General features: G+C 42.4%; 1 protein-coding gene across 2 annotated transcripts in view; it reads right to left on the bottom strand.

Moving 5' to 3' along the window:
- Positions 1–12,890, bottom strand: part of SMAD3 (SMAD family member 3) — a 1,147,441-nt gene that overhangs the window by 577,793 nt on the left and 556,758 nt on the right. For both annotated transcript variants that reach the window (XM_044077876.1, XM_044077878.1), the window contains exon 3: positions 4,582–4,716. In XM_044077876.1, the coding sequence (XP_043933811.1) occupies positions 4,582–4,716 (135 nt within the window). The remainder of the gene's footprint in view (positions 1–4,581; positions 4,717–12,890) is intronic.

The following is a 12,890-nucleotide window of genomic DNA, read 5'->3' as shown; positions in this document are numbered from 1 at the left end:
TTTTCTTTGTAGAGGAGGAATGTCTGGCATGCCTTTGAAAGGAGGCAAGGTATGGAAATAAAACCTGTAACCGTGGTGAATGATATCCAGAACCCATCTGTCTTGGGTAATTAAATCCCAATTTTCTTTGAAAAGAGCCAGCCTTCCTCCCAAAGGTGCTGCCAGACGAGAATGTATTGGCAGCTGAAAAGGCAGGTCATTGGGTCTGTTTACGAAAGGACTGACCCCTGCCCTCACCAGAAGTCTGAGCAGGTGAACTCCCTGTTCTAGGCCTAAAAGAACCTTGAGCTCTGCCCCTACCACGTCTAGACCTACCCCTAGACTGGGAATCATAAGTAGGATATGTCCATCCCTTAGTAGGCCAATTTCTACTAAACTTGGAGGCTGCACCTGCAAAAATCTTTAACAGTTTGCATAGACTTAGCCTTGTCCTCCATTTTCTTTAAAACTGCTTCCACAGGCGAACCAAACAACACGTCAGACTGTAAAGGAGCATCCAAAATCCTTGTCTTAACATGCTCAGCTAAATTCTGATCCCTCAACCAGGCGTGCCTACGAAGAACAGAACCAGTGGCAGCCACCCTCGAGGAGGCCTGCACAGCATCAAAACCACATTGCAGTGAATGCTTACCCACCTGTTCAGACACATGAACTAAATCCTGCAACTCTTTACACTCAATACCTTCCGCCAGAGCATCTACCTTAGACTTCAATTGTGAAAGGAGATAATTTTGATATTTTAACATGTGAAACTGGCAATTCAACGCCCTCATGGCTAAAGTGGAAGAAGTATACACTTTCTTTCCCCATCTATCCAAAGCCCTTGCCTCTTTATCAGGAGGAACAGGATTTTTAACAACAGAAGCCTTAACACCTTTAGGCCCCTGAGAGACAGTTTCGGGTCTGCCCTAGGACTCTTAACAGATACTTGTGAGCTTCAGGCACCCTATAGTACCTATCAGGTTTAACTGGGGCAGGAGGCAAAGAATCAGGGTTTAGGGAAGCCTCTGCAAAAACATCTTCCACCACATTCAGAACAGGAGGTATAGCTAAAGGCCTATGCTGGGGTAAAATCAAGAATTCCCTAAGCCTCTTCCTGGAATCAGAGAAATCTTGGCCTTCCCATTTAAAATGCTCCCTCATGGAATGCAGAGTCTCTGAAAATGAAAAATCCTCAGGAGGAGAAGCTGACGGAGTAGAATCATCCACATCAGAATCAGAATAAGGAGGATACTCCTGCAAGTCTTTAGCCGAAGACTCAGAAGCCTCCGAACACTGCTCAAAACTCTCAAACTCAGGCTCCACCCTGGGCCTCTTATCAGGAGGGGGCATAGAGCCTCTAATCATAGTAATCAAATCCTCTGCCATTTTAAGCATATGTTTCTTAGGCAAAGATCCTGAAGAGCTAGGGGAAACCCCCACTGAAGTTAAACCTGGCCTGCCTCTCAAAGAAGCCTTGGAAACAGAAGGGGAGGCTCTAACCACCTTAGGAAGAGAGGGAAGAACAGCCACCTGAGAAGCCCCTTCAGCCTGGCCTACCTCCTGAGAGGACACATCCTGTAACAGTAAAGTCTCTCCCTGAGACTCTAAAGAAACTCCTGGTAAAACCTCCTGCTCCCAGAGCCTTCTAAAGAACCAACGTCCGGGACTGCCGGTTCTTCCACCCTAGGCTTTGCTGCTTTGTCCTTGCGTTTTTTGGACGAAGCGGGCGTCGGAGCATCCGACGGCATTTTATAATTACAAGGCTTCCCAAAAACTAACCTGGCACAGTCTAACCTTCTCTTAATAGTGCGTTTGTTAAATCTAGCACAAGAGCGGCATCCAACAACGTCGTGCTCAGGCCCTAAACAAGGTATACACAAGGTATGGTAATCCCTATGAGGTATCTGTTTCCCACAAGAAATACAGTTATTCACTTTTCTGACATCCGGTTAAATACTGAGGCAAGAAAAAACCAAAATATTCCCCAACGGGGTACTTAGCCAACTTTGATTCGGTCTGAAACTCCGACTTCAGAAAATTTCAGAACGCCAACCTGCACTCGCAAAACTGCTTCTGCATCGGACCATGCGGCAAAAAAGACTAAGGATATGACGTCGGTCATGCGCATTAGTACCCTGACGTACTGACGTCAGTCTAATGCGCCTTGACCGACGTCAGCCATATACTTTGGTATTCGGGCCGACTGGGACAGCGGACTACCCAATGGTTAGGACTGCAGCAATGTGGAATGAAGAACATCTGGCTATGTTTCAAGTCACACTTTCCCGGTTAACAAATGTTAAATAAATAAGTAATTTTTTTAATAACCTGGACTATATACAACTTGCCTATCTTCAAGCTACACAAAAATAACCATACCAATGGCATCCCAATAACTTTGACAGTAATGTATTCCCCATTAAACCTAAAAGGGGTGTTCTTTCACACCATTACAGTTTTCTAACAACAAATACTACATTTTATAAAAGCCAAAAGTTTATGATCTCCGTTATATACAACATTTCGGCAACAGGAAAAGAGCACGAGTATAATACTGTGTTGCTCCAAGCTAGTACGTCATTTGGAAAGTGTAAAACTGATTTATAACATCAAGCAGAAGAAAGGAGTGTGCTACCCCTTCATAACTCGTTCAACCACATCTCCACAGCCTCCACATTCTGTCCTTCCATGTATGTAAAGTAATTATGTCAAAATTACAATGACAGCATCAAACCATGGCGGTTATGTACCAAAAATGCCATGTGGACTCCCACACTGTTCTACATTGTGTGGCCAGAGTTAGGAATGAATGCAGAATTGCCCTTTCTGATGGTTAACAAGCAACCCCTGGGCACAAAGCAACACTCAATGAATGAATACAAACATGTAGTTGCACACATACTACAAAACACATATGAGAAGGACAAAGGAAAGTGCAGAGACATCAACAATCAATGAAAACCCACAAAAGACAGCACCATAAGTCAGCAAAAAAGGGTGCAAATATGAAAGAAAAGTAAATTCAGAAGTTAGGAAAAAACTAAGGAACATGATTCTGCAGGCAGGGTGGAGGGAAATGTATACTCCCCCATTTCTCCAAACCACTGCACTTTTTCCAATACAAACAGATATGGAGTTGCATAATTTTACGTACAAGAGATAACTGAAGGCTGGATAAACACAAAGATTGAGAAAAGCCATACAAAAATAAATCAATTAAAGGGAAGAGAGAAATTCACAAAATTTCATCCTCAAACCTTAAATTGTAGTAACCAAAAGCACACTACCTATAAAATATTAAAATGATTATTGAATGCATGATTAAGAAACTACCACCAAGTCATGTTAAACATTAAAATAAATCAATACCAAAAATGGTGCTGACAAAAAAATGAAGCTTTTTCACAACATAAACTCTTGTCCCAAACAAAACTCATACATTTAAATCCAACAAGAGCAGCTGATTCACATAAAACAGCATTCATAGTCACTGCCATGTGACAATAAAAATTAAATGTTATCATATTGTGCCTCTTTCTTAAGAAGACTGTTTTCAGACGCACCTGCTGCTTCTGAAATCACAGATGGAATGCATTCACTTGGAATTCAAAGTCGACAGTTCCCCCCATGTCTACCATTTCTAACTGGTTATATATCTAGTAAGCCGCAATTTAAATGCCTTGTTTCCTCTAGGCTATGAGGCATTGGACCAGATCCTTGTTCTTACTTTAATTTTCTTGCTCTTACTGTAATATTCTGCATTAAATCCATTCCTCTGCTACTGAGTCTTACAACACTCTAGCTGTGGACTGACACCGCATATATGGCTCCCTACTGAAATGTTGACTGCCAACAAGCCTGAAAAAAACATTGAAAACACAGGAGAACACCAAATCTTGAAAATCACTCTTCTCCTTTAAACTTCTTTTTCAGGGGGTTGGGTGGGGGGCAAGCCACCCTGCTCCCCCTGAACTTATATACACACCAACTCCATCTCCGTACCTCAGAGAAAAGAGAATATTCTGAGAAATAGTATCTTGTACTTGGGAGTATACACGTCTGACATTTCAGCCATTCAGTCTCCTTGTTTCAGAACCCTCTCTAGCGGGTCCCAACATTTAAAATGGTTATCATCTGATATAGATACATATACATATACAGTGTATTTCTGCATACAACTGGTTTCTTGATTTTGCAGTTAGTTTTCTCTGTTCTTAGAAATGGTTTTCTAAGATGTTTAGCTCATTTTCCCAGTTTCTCCTGAACTGAAACTCCTCCCCACAGTGGTTGCATGGTCACTCTTTCAGGCTTCAAAAGATTTCTAAAAACATACTTACTTGAATTAGCTTACAGCATTGGCCAACTTTTATTTCTATTTTGCATCGCTTAACACTTGCCCGTAACTATCCATGGTTCTCTTTTATCGGGTTTTAACCATCTTAATTTCATCATTTGGTGATAATTATTTTTATTACATTGTTTAAATTGTTTTAAACTGTTTGTTTTTAGTGCGTGATTGACAAGCACCTAAATAAAATGAACTTGAATTTGACCGTTCTGTGTTGCTTACTGTACAAGTACATAGGACTCTTGCTTTACCTGGAATATAGTTGCTTTGCGGCTCAAAGTCTACTGGGAAGTTTGTGTTCTCTGGGATGGAATGACTGTAGTCGTCCAATGGTGGGAACTCAGCTGGAATTTCTGTGTGCCTTGGTACAAGAACTGGAGGAAGAACTAAATTGAAAACAAAGGAAAGGATGCTTAACTTTTGGTCTTAATCTCAGTGTATTTGCTTTGTCCAGAATAAAATGAAGTGTTTAACTTGTTACAATGCTACAGTAAGCAACAGCAGTAGTTTAGATTTTTGTATTATGACAAACATTTATCATTTAAATACAAATGGTACCTTAAAATGATCTTCAAGATGTAGCAAGAACAAAATTGCCAGTTTCGCAATAAATCACTTCTTTGGACACTTCAACCCCCTCTGAAATATATCTAAAGGAAATTTGGACAGGATATTTTAATATTTTGCTAATGAAATTATTTAGGCAAAGTGCACTATGCTGGCACTCTAAGTAACACAATACACCATGCTGGTTTTATAAGTTTAATGCTTTAAAAATACATGTCTGTGTGGGAAGATGGAGAGTAAACTGGCTAAACGTCAGATCCCACAGCGCGAGAGGCTGGTGCCTTATGAAGAAGTAAGAATGTAACCAATGGTGTCTGCCAGGGCTCAGTGCTGTAACCCTCCTTTTCAGCATTAAGATTTTTTGCCCCCCAGGCCAGAAACAAAAAACCTCTGGCTAACTTGGTTTGCAGATGACTACAAAATTAAAGTTATGTATTCACCATAACTATGCAACTGTGTTTTCCGTTCTCATTCTTCCTGAACTGATGGGTCTTGGATCCATCCTTGGATCTGGCTTGGCTGCATTTACTAGACTCTTGGGTCCATACCTCTCAACCTCTTAGACTGAGAAATTTGGATAAAGCCATAAATAATGAGGGAACAAAAGCCCAAAAATAAGGACAATTTTTAAATATTGCACTTAAAAGTTAGAAAATAGATAGAACAGCATGTTTTGTATTAGCATTACATTTCTGAAGGATATGAAGTCTGAAACTCGCACATCTGTCATTTTCTGACTTAAATCTTCAGTGATTTGCAAATAATTTGCTAGTAAACCACAATTTTATGAAAAATGGACCAAAAATATAAGGCAAAAATCTGGACATTCTGTGAAAATCTGTACAGTTGAGAGATATGCTTGGGTCCATCTCTCAAGCTCCTCCCTTTCCATAATGTCCCAATTACTCTGCAATACCTCAGATTGAGTTTGCTGCCCCAAAACCAACAGCCAGAACTAATCTCAATCCAAGATAGAAGGAAGGCTGGTAGAAAAGACTAGGGCTCAAACATGGAAAGTACAGTTGTGTACACTTACCATAAATGTAGATGCTTGAGTGTCTTCACTGTTGCAGTCATGACTGTAGGGTTCTCCCCTGCCGGCAGGCAGTCCTCGGTCGGCCAGAATCCCATGCTCCCTGACGTCAGAGCGCCAGGAGTACAAAGCTGACAGCCGACGCCATGTTCTCCAGTTTTTCTTGCCCCAGATGTCAGCTGTTCCAAAATGAGAAAGATCCCATACCCTTTGCAAATACACCTCAAAAGAAGGGTGAAGAAGGGAACCACACAAAAGAAAAAATAAGAGGGGACAGGAGGGAGGGTAACCCAGACTGCAACAGTGAAGACACTCGAACATCTACATTTATGGTAAGTGTACACAACTGTACTATGTTCATCGTATTTCACTGTTGCAGTCATGACTGTAGGGTTGAATCCCAAAGCAGAATAAAAGGGAGGTGGTAATAAAGCAGAGGGGGTGGCTAAAAGGCCCTGCAAGACAGCAGAAGCAAAGCCTGCCCTAGACTTAGAGTAGAGAGGTAGATTGTAGTGCTTGGAAAAAGTATGCACTGAACTCCAAGTTGCAGCTTCCAAAATGTCTTTGGTAGGAACTCCCCTGAGGAAGGCAGCTGAAGTGGCAGCAGCTCTGGTAGAGTGAGTCCTTATACTCCCTGGGATTTGCTTTCCATGGTGTGAATAGCAAAATCTGATTCCATGAGCAATCCATTTAGAAATGGTCTGTTTTGAAATGGCTTTACCTTGGGAACTTGAAGCATAAGAAACAAACAATTGCTCTGATTTCCTGATGTCCTTGGTTCTGTCCAGGTAAAAATGTAGTTGTCTGTGTACATCCAAGGAATGCAAGATCCTTTCCCCCTTATTTTGAGGACTGGGGAAAAAAGTTGGCAAGTGAATAGTTTGATTTAAAGCCACTTTGGAAACCACCTTAGGCATGAAAGTAGGATTAGTCCTTAAAAACACCCTGTCTTGATGAAAAATAATATAAGGTTCCACTGCCATGAGAGCTTGCAACTCCGAAACTCTCCTGGCAGAGGTCAGAGCTAACAGGATGGCTGTCTTCCAGGATAAAAACTTGATGTCAGAAGTGGCAGCAGGCTCAAAAGGAGGTAAGGTGAGTTTTTTCAAAACATAGTTGAGATCCCAAGCAGGAATGGGAGGAGATCTAGGAGGCCTTACGTTTTTAGCTCCTCTGAGAAACTGTCTCATGAGCTGATGGGAAAAGATAGGAGGGTCTGTATTATAATGAGCAGAAATAGCAGAAGCATGGATCTTTATGGAAGAGAAAGAGAGACCCTTATGTAAGAGGTCTGTCAGGTAAAGCAAAATCAGAGGAATGTTAGGAATAAGAGGATCTGAATCCTGAGCCTGCATCCAGGAGCAAAATCCTTTCCATTTTCCTGCATAAGATTTTCTAGTGCTAGGACTTCTGGCTTCTAAAATGACATCCATAACCTGCTTGGGTAGGAGAGAATGAATCAAAGACCCTGGATTAACCAGGCCGCCAGGCTGAGAGTTTTGGCATGGGAGTGCAGAACCTGACCCTGGTGCTCGGACAGAAGGTTCGGAGTCTGTGGTAATACCCAAGGGGGCTCCAGACAATGGTTTTTCAGTGTTGGGTACCAAAACTGTCGAGGCCAATTTGGGGCCAGCAAAATTATCATCTTGGGCTTGTCCTGTTTGATCTTTAATAACACCCATGGAAGAAGAGGTAGAGGCGGGAAAGCATACCCCGAAAGGTTTCTCCAACTGAATGATAGTCCATCCACTTTCCAAGCTAGTTCGTGGAATGTCCTGGTGCAAAAAATCTGTAGTTGATGATTGAGGTGGGATGCAAAGAGGTCTATGTGAGGACATCCCCAGACTGTTGTAATCATCCTGAATATTTCGGTGTCCAGCATCCATTCGTGTGGATCCGACAGGTTTCTGCTCAGACTGTCTGCCAGGAAGTTTTGCTTCCCTGGTAGAAACTGAGCTTGAAGGTCCAGTTTGCAAGCTAGAGCTGTGTTCCATAGATTCATGGCTAGTCTGCAAAGGGGATAGGAATGAGATCTCCCTTGCTTGTTTATGTACCACATAACTGTGGTGTTGTCTGTCCATATCAGTAGCTGTCCTGGTTGTAGAAGATTCCTGAAAGCCAATAGAGCGTTCTGAACGGCTAACATTTCCTTTAAATTGATATGCAGAAGCTTCTGATCCTTTGTCCAAAGGCCCTGCAGACAGTTGCCCTGAAAATAGGTTCCCCATGCATAATCTGAAGCGTCCGTGGTTAGTATCTGAGTGGCTGGAGGCAGACTGAAGGGTTTTCCTATGTTTAGAGTACAAGGCCTTGGACCATTTGAAGACAAGGCAGGACGGTGATCTGTATGTCTAAACTGTGGCAATGCTGAGACCATACAGTTTTTAGGTACCACTGTATTTCCCTCATATGTAGTCTTGCATATGGTACGAGAAGGATGCAGGAGGCCATGTAACCCAAAGCCTGCAGGAATTTCCTTGCAGATAGCCGAGTTAAAGTTGCCAAGGTTTTGAAAGTTGAAGCCAGCTGTAATTGTTTTTCGGATGTCAGAAATGCCATCTGGGTTGTTGTGTTTAAAAGAGCACCCAGAAAAGTTATCTGTTGTGAGGGTGTCAAATTTGAGTTTTTTATGTTTACAGTGAATCCCAAGAACTTGAGAAGACTCTGAACAAATTCTAGATGCTGGATCCTTGCTGTCTGCCTGAATTAGACAATTGTCCAGATAAGGGTAATTTTGAATTCCCTTGAGTCTGCAATAAGCTACTACTGGAGCCAGGCATTTGAAGACCCTGGGCGCAGTAGGCAATCCAAAGGGCAGCGCAGAGAATTGATAGTGCCTCGATCCGGCCTTGAACCTGAGGTATTTTCTGCATTCCTGCCTGATGGGAATGTGTAAATATGCCTCCTTTAAATCCAAAGTTACCATCCATGCATTTTTGGTCAGCATTGGAAGAAGCTGCTGAAGAGTAAGCATCTTGAATTTTGGTATCTCGAGAAAGGAGACTGACAGATCCAGAATGGGTCTCCATGAATTTTGCTTTCTGGGGACTAGAAAGAGCCTTGAGTAAAAACCTTGTCCCATCTCTGAAAGTGGAACCAGTTCTATGGCTTTCATAGCCAAGAGTGCCTCCACCTGGTTTAAGGCCTCTAACCATTGATGTTTTGGAAGATCCGGCCATCCGCTTGGTCTTGGTAGGGTATGAAAATGGAATTTGTAACCTCTTGAAACCACATCCAGAATCCACTTGTCTTGGGTTATACGAGTCCAATTTAGGTGAAAAAGAGAAAGTTTTCCTCCGAGAGGGGCTTCCAGGCAAGAAGTTCCTGCAGCCCAACAGAGGGAGTCATTGAGCCTGTTTTCTATGAGCTTGTGACCTGTCCTCTCCTCCCCTAGGGGTGGAAACAGTCCACTGTCTTGGTCTATAAGAGGCTTGCGTTTGAGGCCTTCCTCAGGAGCGTCTGTATCTACCCCTCTGAGGCCTGTCTGAATTGGGAAAGGACCAATTTTTTGTAGGCCAATTCCTACTAAATCTGGGTGGCTGTACTTGTAAGAAATCTTTAACCGTTTGCATGGATTTTGCCTTGTCCTCCATCTTCTTTATCACCTCTTCAGCCTTAGGTCCAAACAAAACATTATGCTCAACAGGAGCATCTAGTAACTCAGCTTTTACTTTATCTGGCAAGTTTTGTTCCTTTAATCAAGCATGCCTTCTAATGACTGTACCAGAGGCAGCAGCCCTACAAGAAGCCTCCAAGGCATCAAATCCACAGTGTAAACCATGCTTCCCAACTTGTTCAGTGGCATGCATTAAGTCATGTAATTCCTTATCATCTGCACAGGCAGAAATGGAAGTTAGCTTTTGTTTCAAAACAGACAGAAGAAATTGCTGGTATTTCAGCTTATGAAATTGACAGTTTAAAGCCCTAATAGATAAAGTAGCAGAAGTTTACACTTTTTTGCCCCATCTTTCTAAAGATCTGGAATCCTTCTCAGTGGGAATGGGGTTTTTAGCAGTAGCGGCCTTAACCCCCTTAGGACCCTGAGAAATGGTTTCAGGATCAGCAGTAGGATTCTTGTATAAAAACTGGTGGGAATCAGGAACCCTATAATATCTATCTGGCTTAACAGGAGCTGGAGGAAAAGAGTCCGGAGTTAAGTTACCTTCCGAAAAAGCATCATCCACAATATCCAAAACAGGAGGGATAGCCAGGGGTCTATGTTGGGGAAGAAGAAGAAAATCCCTAAGTCTTTTCTTAGATTCCGAGTACTCCTGTCCTTCCCAGTGAAAATGTTCCCTCATTTCATGTAAAGTTTCACCAAAAGAGAAATCCTGAGGGGGAGAAGCTGAAGGAATGGATTCCTCAGCATCAGAATCCTCATAAGGAGGGAAAGAATATTCCTGGTCAGAAGAAGAAACTGAAGAAACAGAAGCCTGATCAGAGGAGTCATAATACACTTCCTGCCTTGGCCTTTTATCTGGAGGGGGATGTGAACCCCTAATCATAGTAAGTAAGTCCTCCGCCATCTTAAGTAACTGTTTCTGAGACTTGGGTGCCGGATCAGAAGAGGCCTGGGCTGTAGTCTTTGATTTGGAAGGAGTCTTTGCCTTTGTCTTTGGCTTTGCCTTTATTAGAAGCTGAGTAGGCCTGAAAACCCCTTCGGAAGCCGGTACCTGCACAGCGGCTCCGGACCCATCCGAAGGAGCATTGTCCGAAGGTCCTGCAACAGAAATATTCAAAGGCCTAGTTGGCTCCTCGTGGGAGTCCGTTTCGGACATCGGTTCCGAAATGGCTGACGACAGGGGCTGCAAAAGCGCCTCACTGATGACGGCCAAACCTGAAGCTGGCTCTGCTTGTACAATATCGTCCGATTTGGACCTCGGAGGCCTGTCTTTATCCTTGCGTCGTTTGTGAAGTCCGGTAGCCGGAACCGAATCTGATGACATTTTGTAATTAAAATGCCTACCGAAGTAATGAAATGCAAAATCGTACCTTCGTTTAATCATACGTTGATTGAATCTAGCACAAAACCGACAACTAGCTACATCGTGGTCAGGGCCTAAGCAAGGAATACAGTAAGAATGAAAATCCTTATGAGGTATTTGCTTCCCACATGGAATACAATTATTAACTTTTTCTGACATCGGACTGGAGCAAGAAAAAAAGTTTCCCCAACGGGGTACTTAGCTTTGAGAAGGAGAAGAAAGTCTTCGGACTGAAGTACGTTTAGAAAAACTTGTCAGGAGTCAGCCGACCTGCAAAGCCGACCTGCAAATGCGAACTGCTATCGCCGCACGGCAAGAAAGACTGGAGAACATGGCGTCGGCTGTCAGCTTTGTACTCCTGGCGCTCTGACGTCAGGGAGCATGGCTGAGCAGCCGACGCCGGACCCAGACTTTGGGATTCTGGCCGACCGAGGACTGCCTGCCGGCAGGGGAGAACCCTATAGTCATGACTGCAACAGTGAAACAAGATGAACATCAGGGGTTCCAGAACAACCATAAGATCACTCCAGGGAAAAACAAGGGAAGTGGGAAGGAGGGTGGGAAGTTGAAGAATAATAATATAATATAATATACTATTAATATATCTGATGATGTAATTTTCATTTGTTCCGCTATGTCAACCTTGTGTGACCCTCACTCCAGGGAAAAAAATAGGAAGGTTGAAGGAGGGCGGGAAGTTGAGGAATAATAATATAATATAATATAATATAATATAATATAATATAATACAATATAATATAATATAATATAATATCATATCATATAATATAATATATCTGATGCTGTCATTTTCATTTGTTCCACTATGTGAACCTTATGTGACCCTCATGGAAGAATATTCTGGAGTACTGTAGAACCAAAGGCAGCCCTGCTTCTGGAAGTCAGATCCAATTTGTAATGAGCAATAAATGTAAGAGCACTGGACCATGTAGCTGCAGGACAAATGTCATCAACTGAAGTCTTAGACCAGTAAGTGAATGAAGTAGCCATGGACCTGGTGGAGTGTACTTTATGAGGTCTAGGTAAGGATAAACCTCATTGACTGTAAACAAAGGCTATGCACTCTGTCAACCACTTGGCTAAAACAACTTTAAAAACTTGTTTGTCCAATTTGTTGGGGGAAAATGAGACCAAAAATTGAACTGTGTTTCTGAAGTTTTTTGTTCTATGGGGATAAAAGCGGAGTTGTCTATATACATATAGAGATGAAGCATGTATTCACCTTTGTTAGTGAAGTTGGGAAGGAAAACAGGAAAATGAATGACTTTGTTAATATTCCCCTCTGAGGCTACTTTGGGCAATAAGGATGGATTGGTCCACAAGGAACGCTATCTTTGTCGAAGATCAAATATGTGGATTTGGAAGAGACAGCTTGGATACTTGTCTCACAGATGTAACACCACTAGAAAAGCAGTTTTTTGAGATAAAAACGTTGGGTCGGCTCTAGCCAATGGCCCAAAAGGACTCCGAGTCAAACCTTGCAGTACAGCTGTCAAGTCCCAGGTTGGGATAGGGTCCTTCACTGGGGGCACGATGCCAGGGCACTTCTATGGGCTAGGCTTGTAAAGGCTCCAGGGCCATTAGCCTAGTACACACCTATGAACCTAAAAGGTACCTTTAAGGAAAGCCTTGCACAATTTTTATGAAACAACAGAGGAAGCATTTTCACCTGAATGAAAATTAGATGTTGGTGCCAATTGTACTGTGATAGTACAGAAACTAGCCCCTTCATGAAAAATATGTGGTGCACATGTATTGGAAAGTTTTTTTCCAAGAATGAACTTTGGTTCTCCCAATCAGGACTCATGTATATTTGTAAGTAATTGCGACAATTTAAACAGTGTAAATTTGTCTGATTTGGCACTTACAGAAGCTAGCATTAGTTTATTAAGAAGGGGCACTAAGTTTGTCCCTACTAAAATTCCAACGTTACCTGAAATACTCATGGATATAA

This window comes from Protopterus annectens, chromosome 7.part0 (assembly GCF_019279795.1).
Source record: "Protopterus annectens isolate FY-2018-M chromosome 7.part0, PAN1.0, whole genome shotgun sequence".
Lineage (NCBI taxonomy): Eukaryota > Metazoa > Chordata > Ceratodontiformes > Protopteridae > Protopterus > Protopterus annectens.
This window is presented reverse-complemented; position numbering and strand designations above follow the sequence as displayed.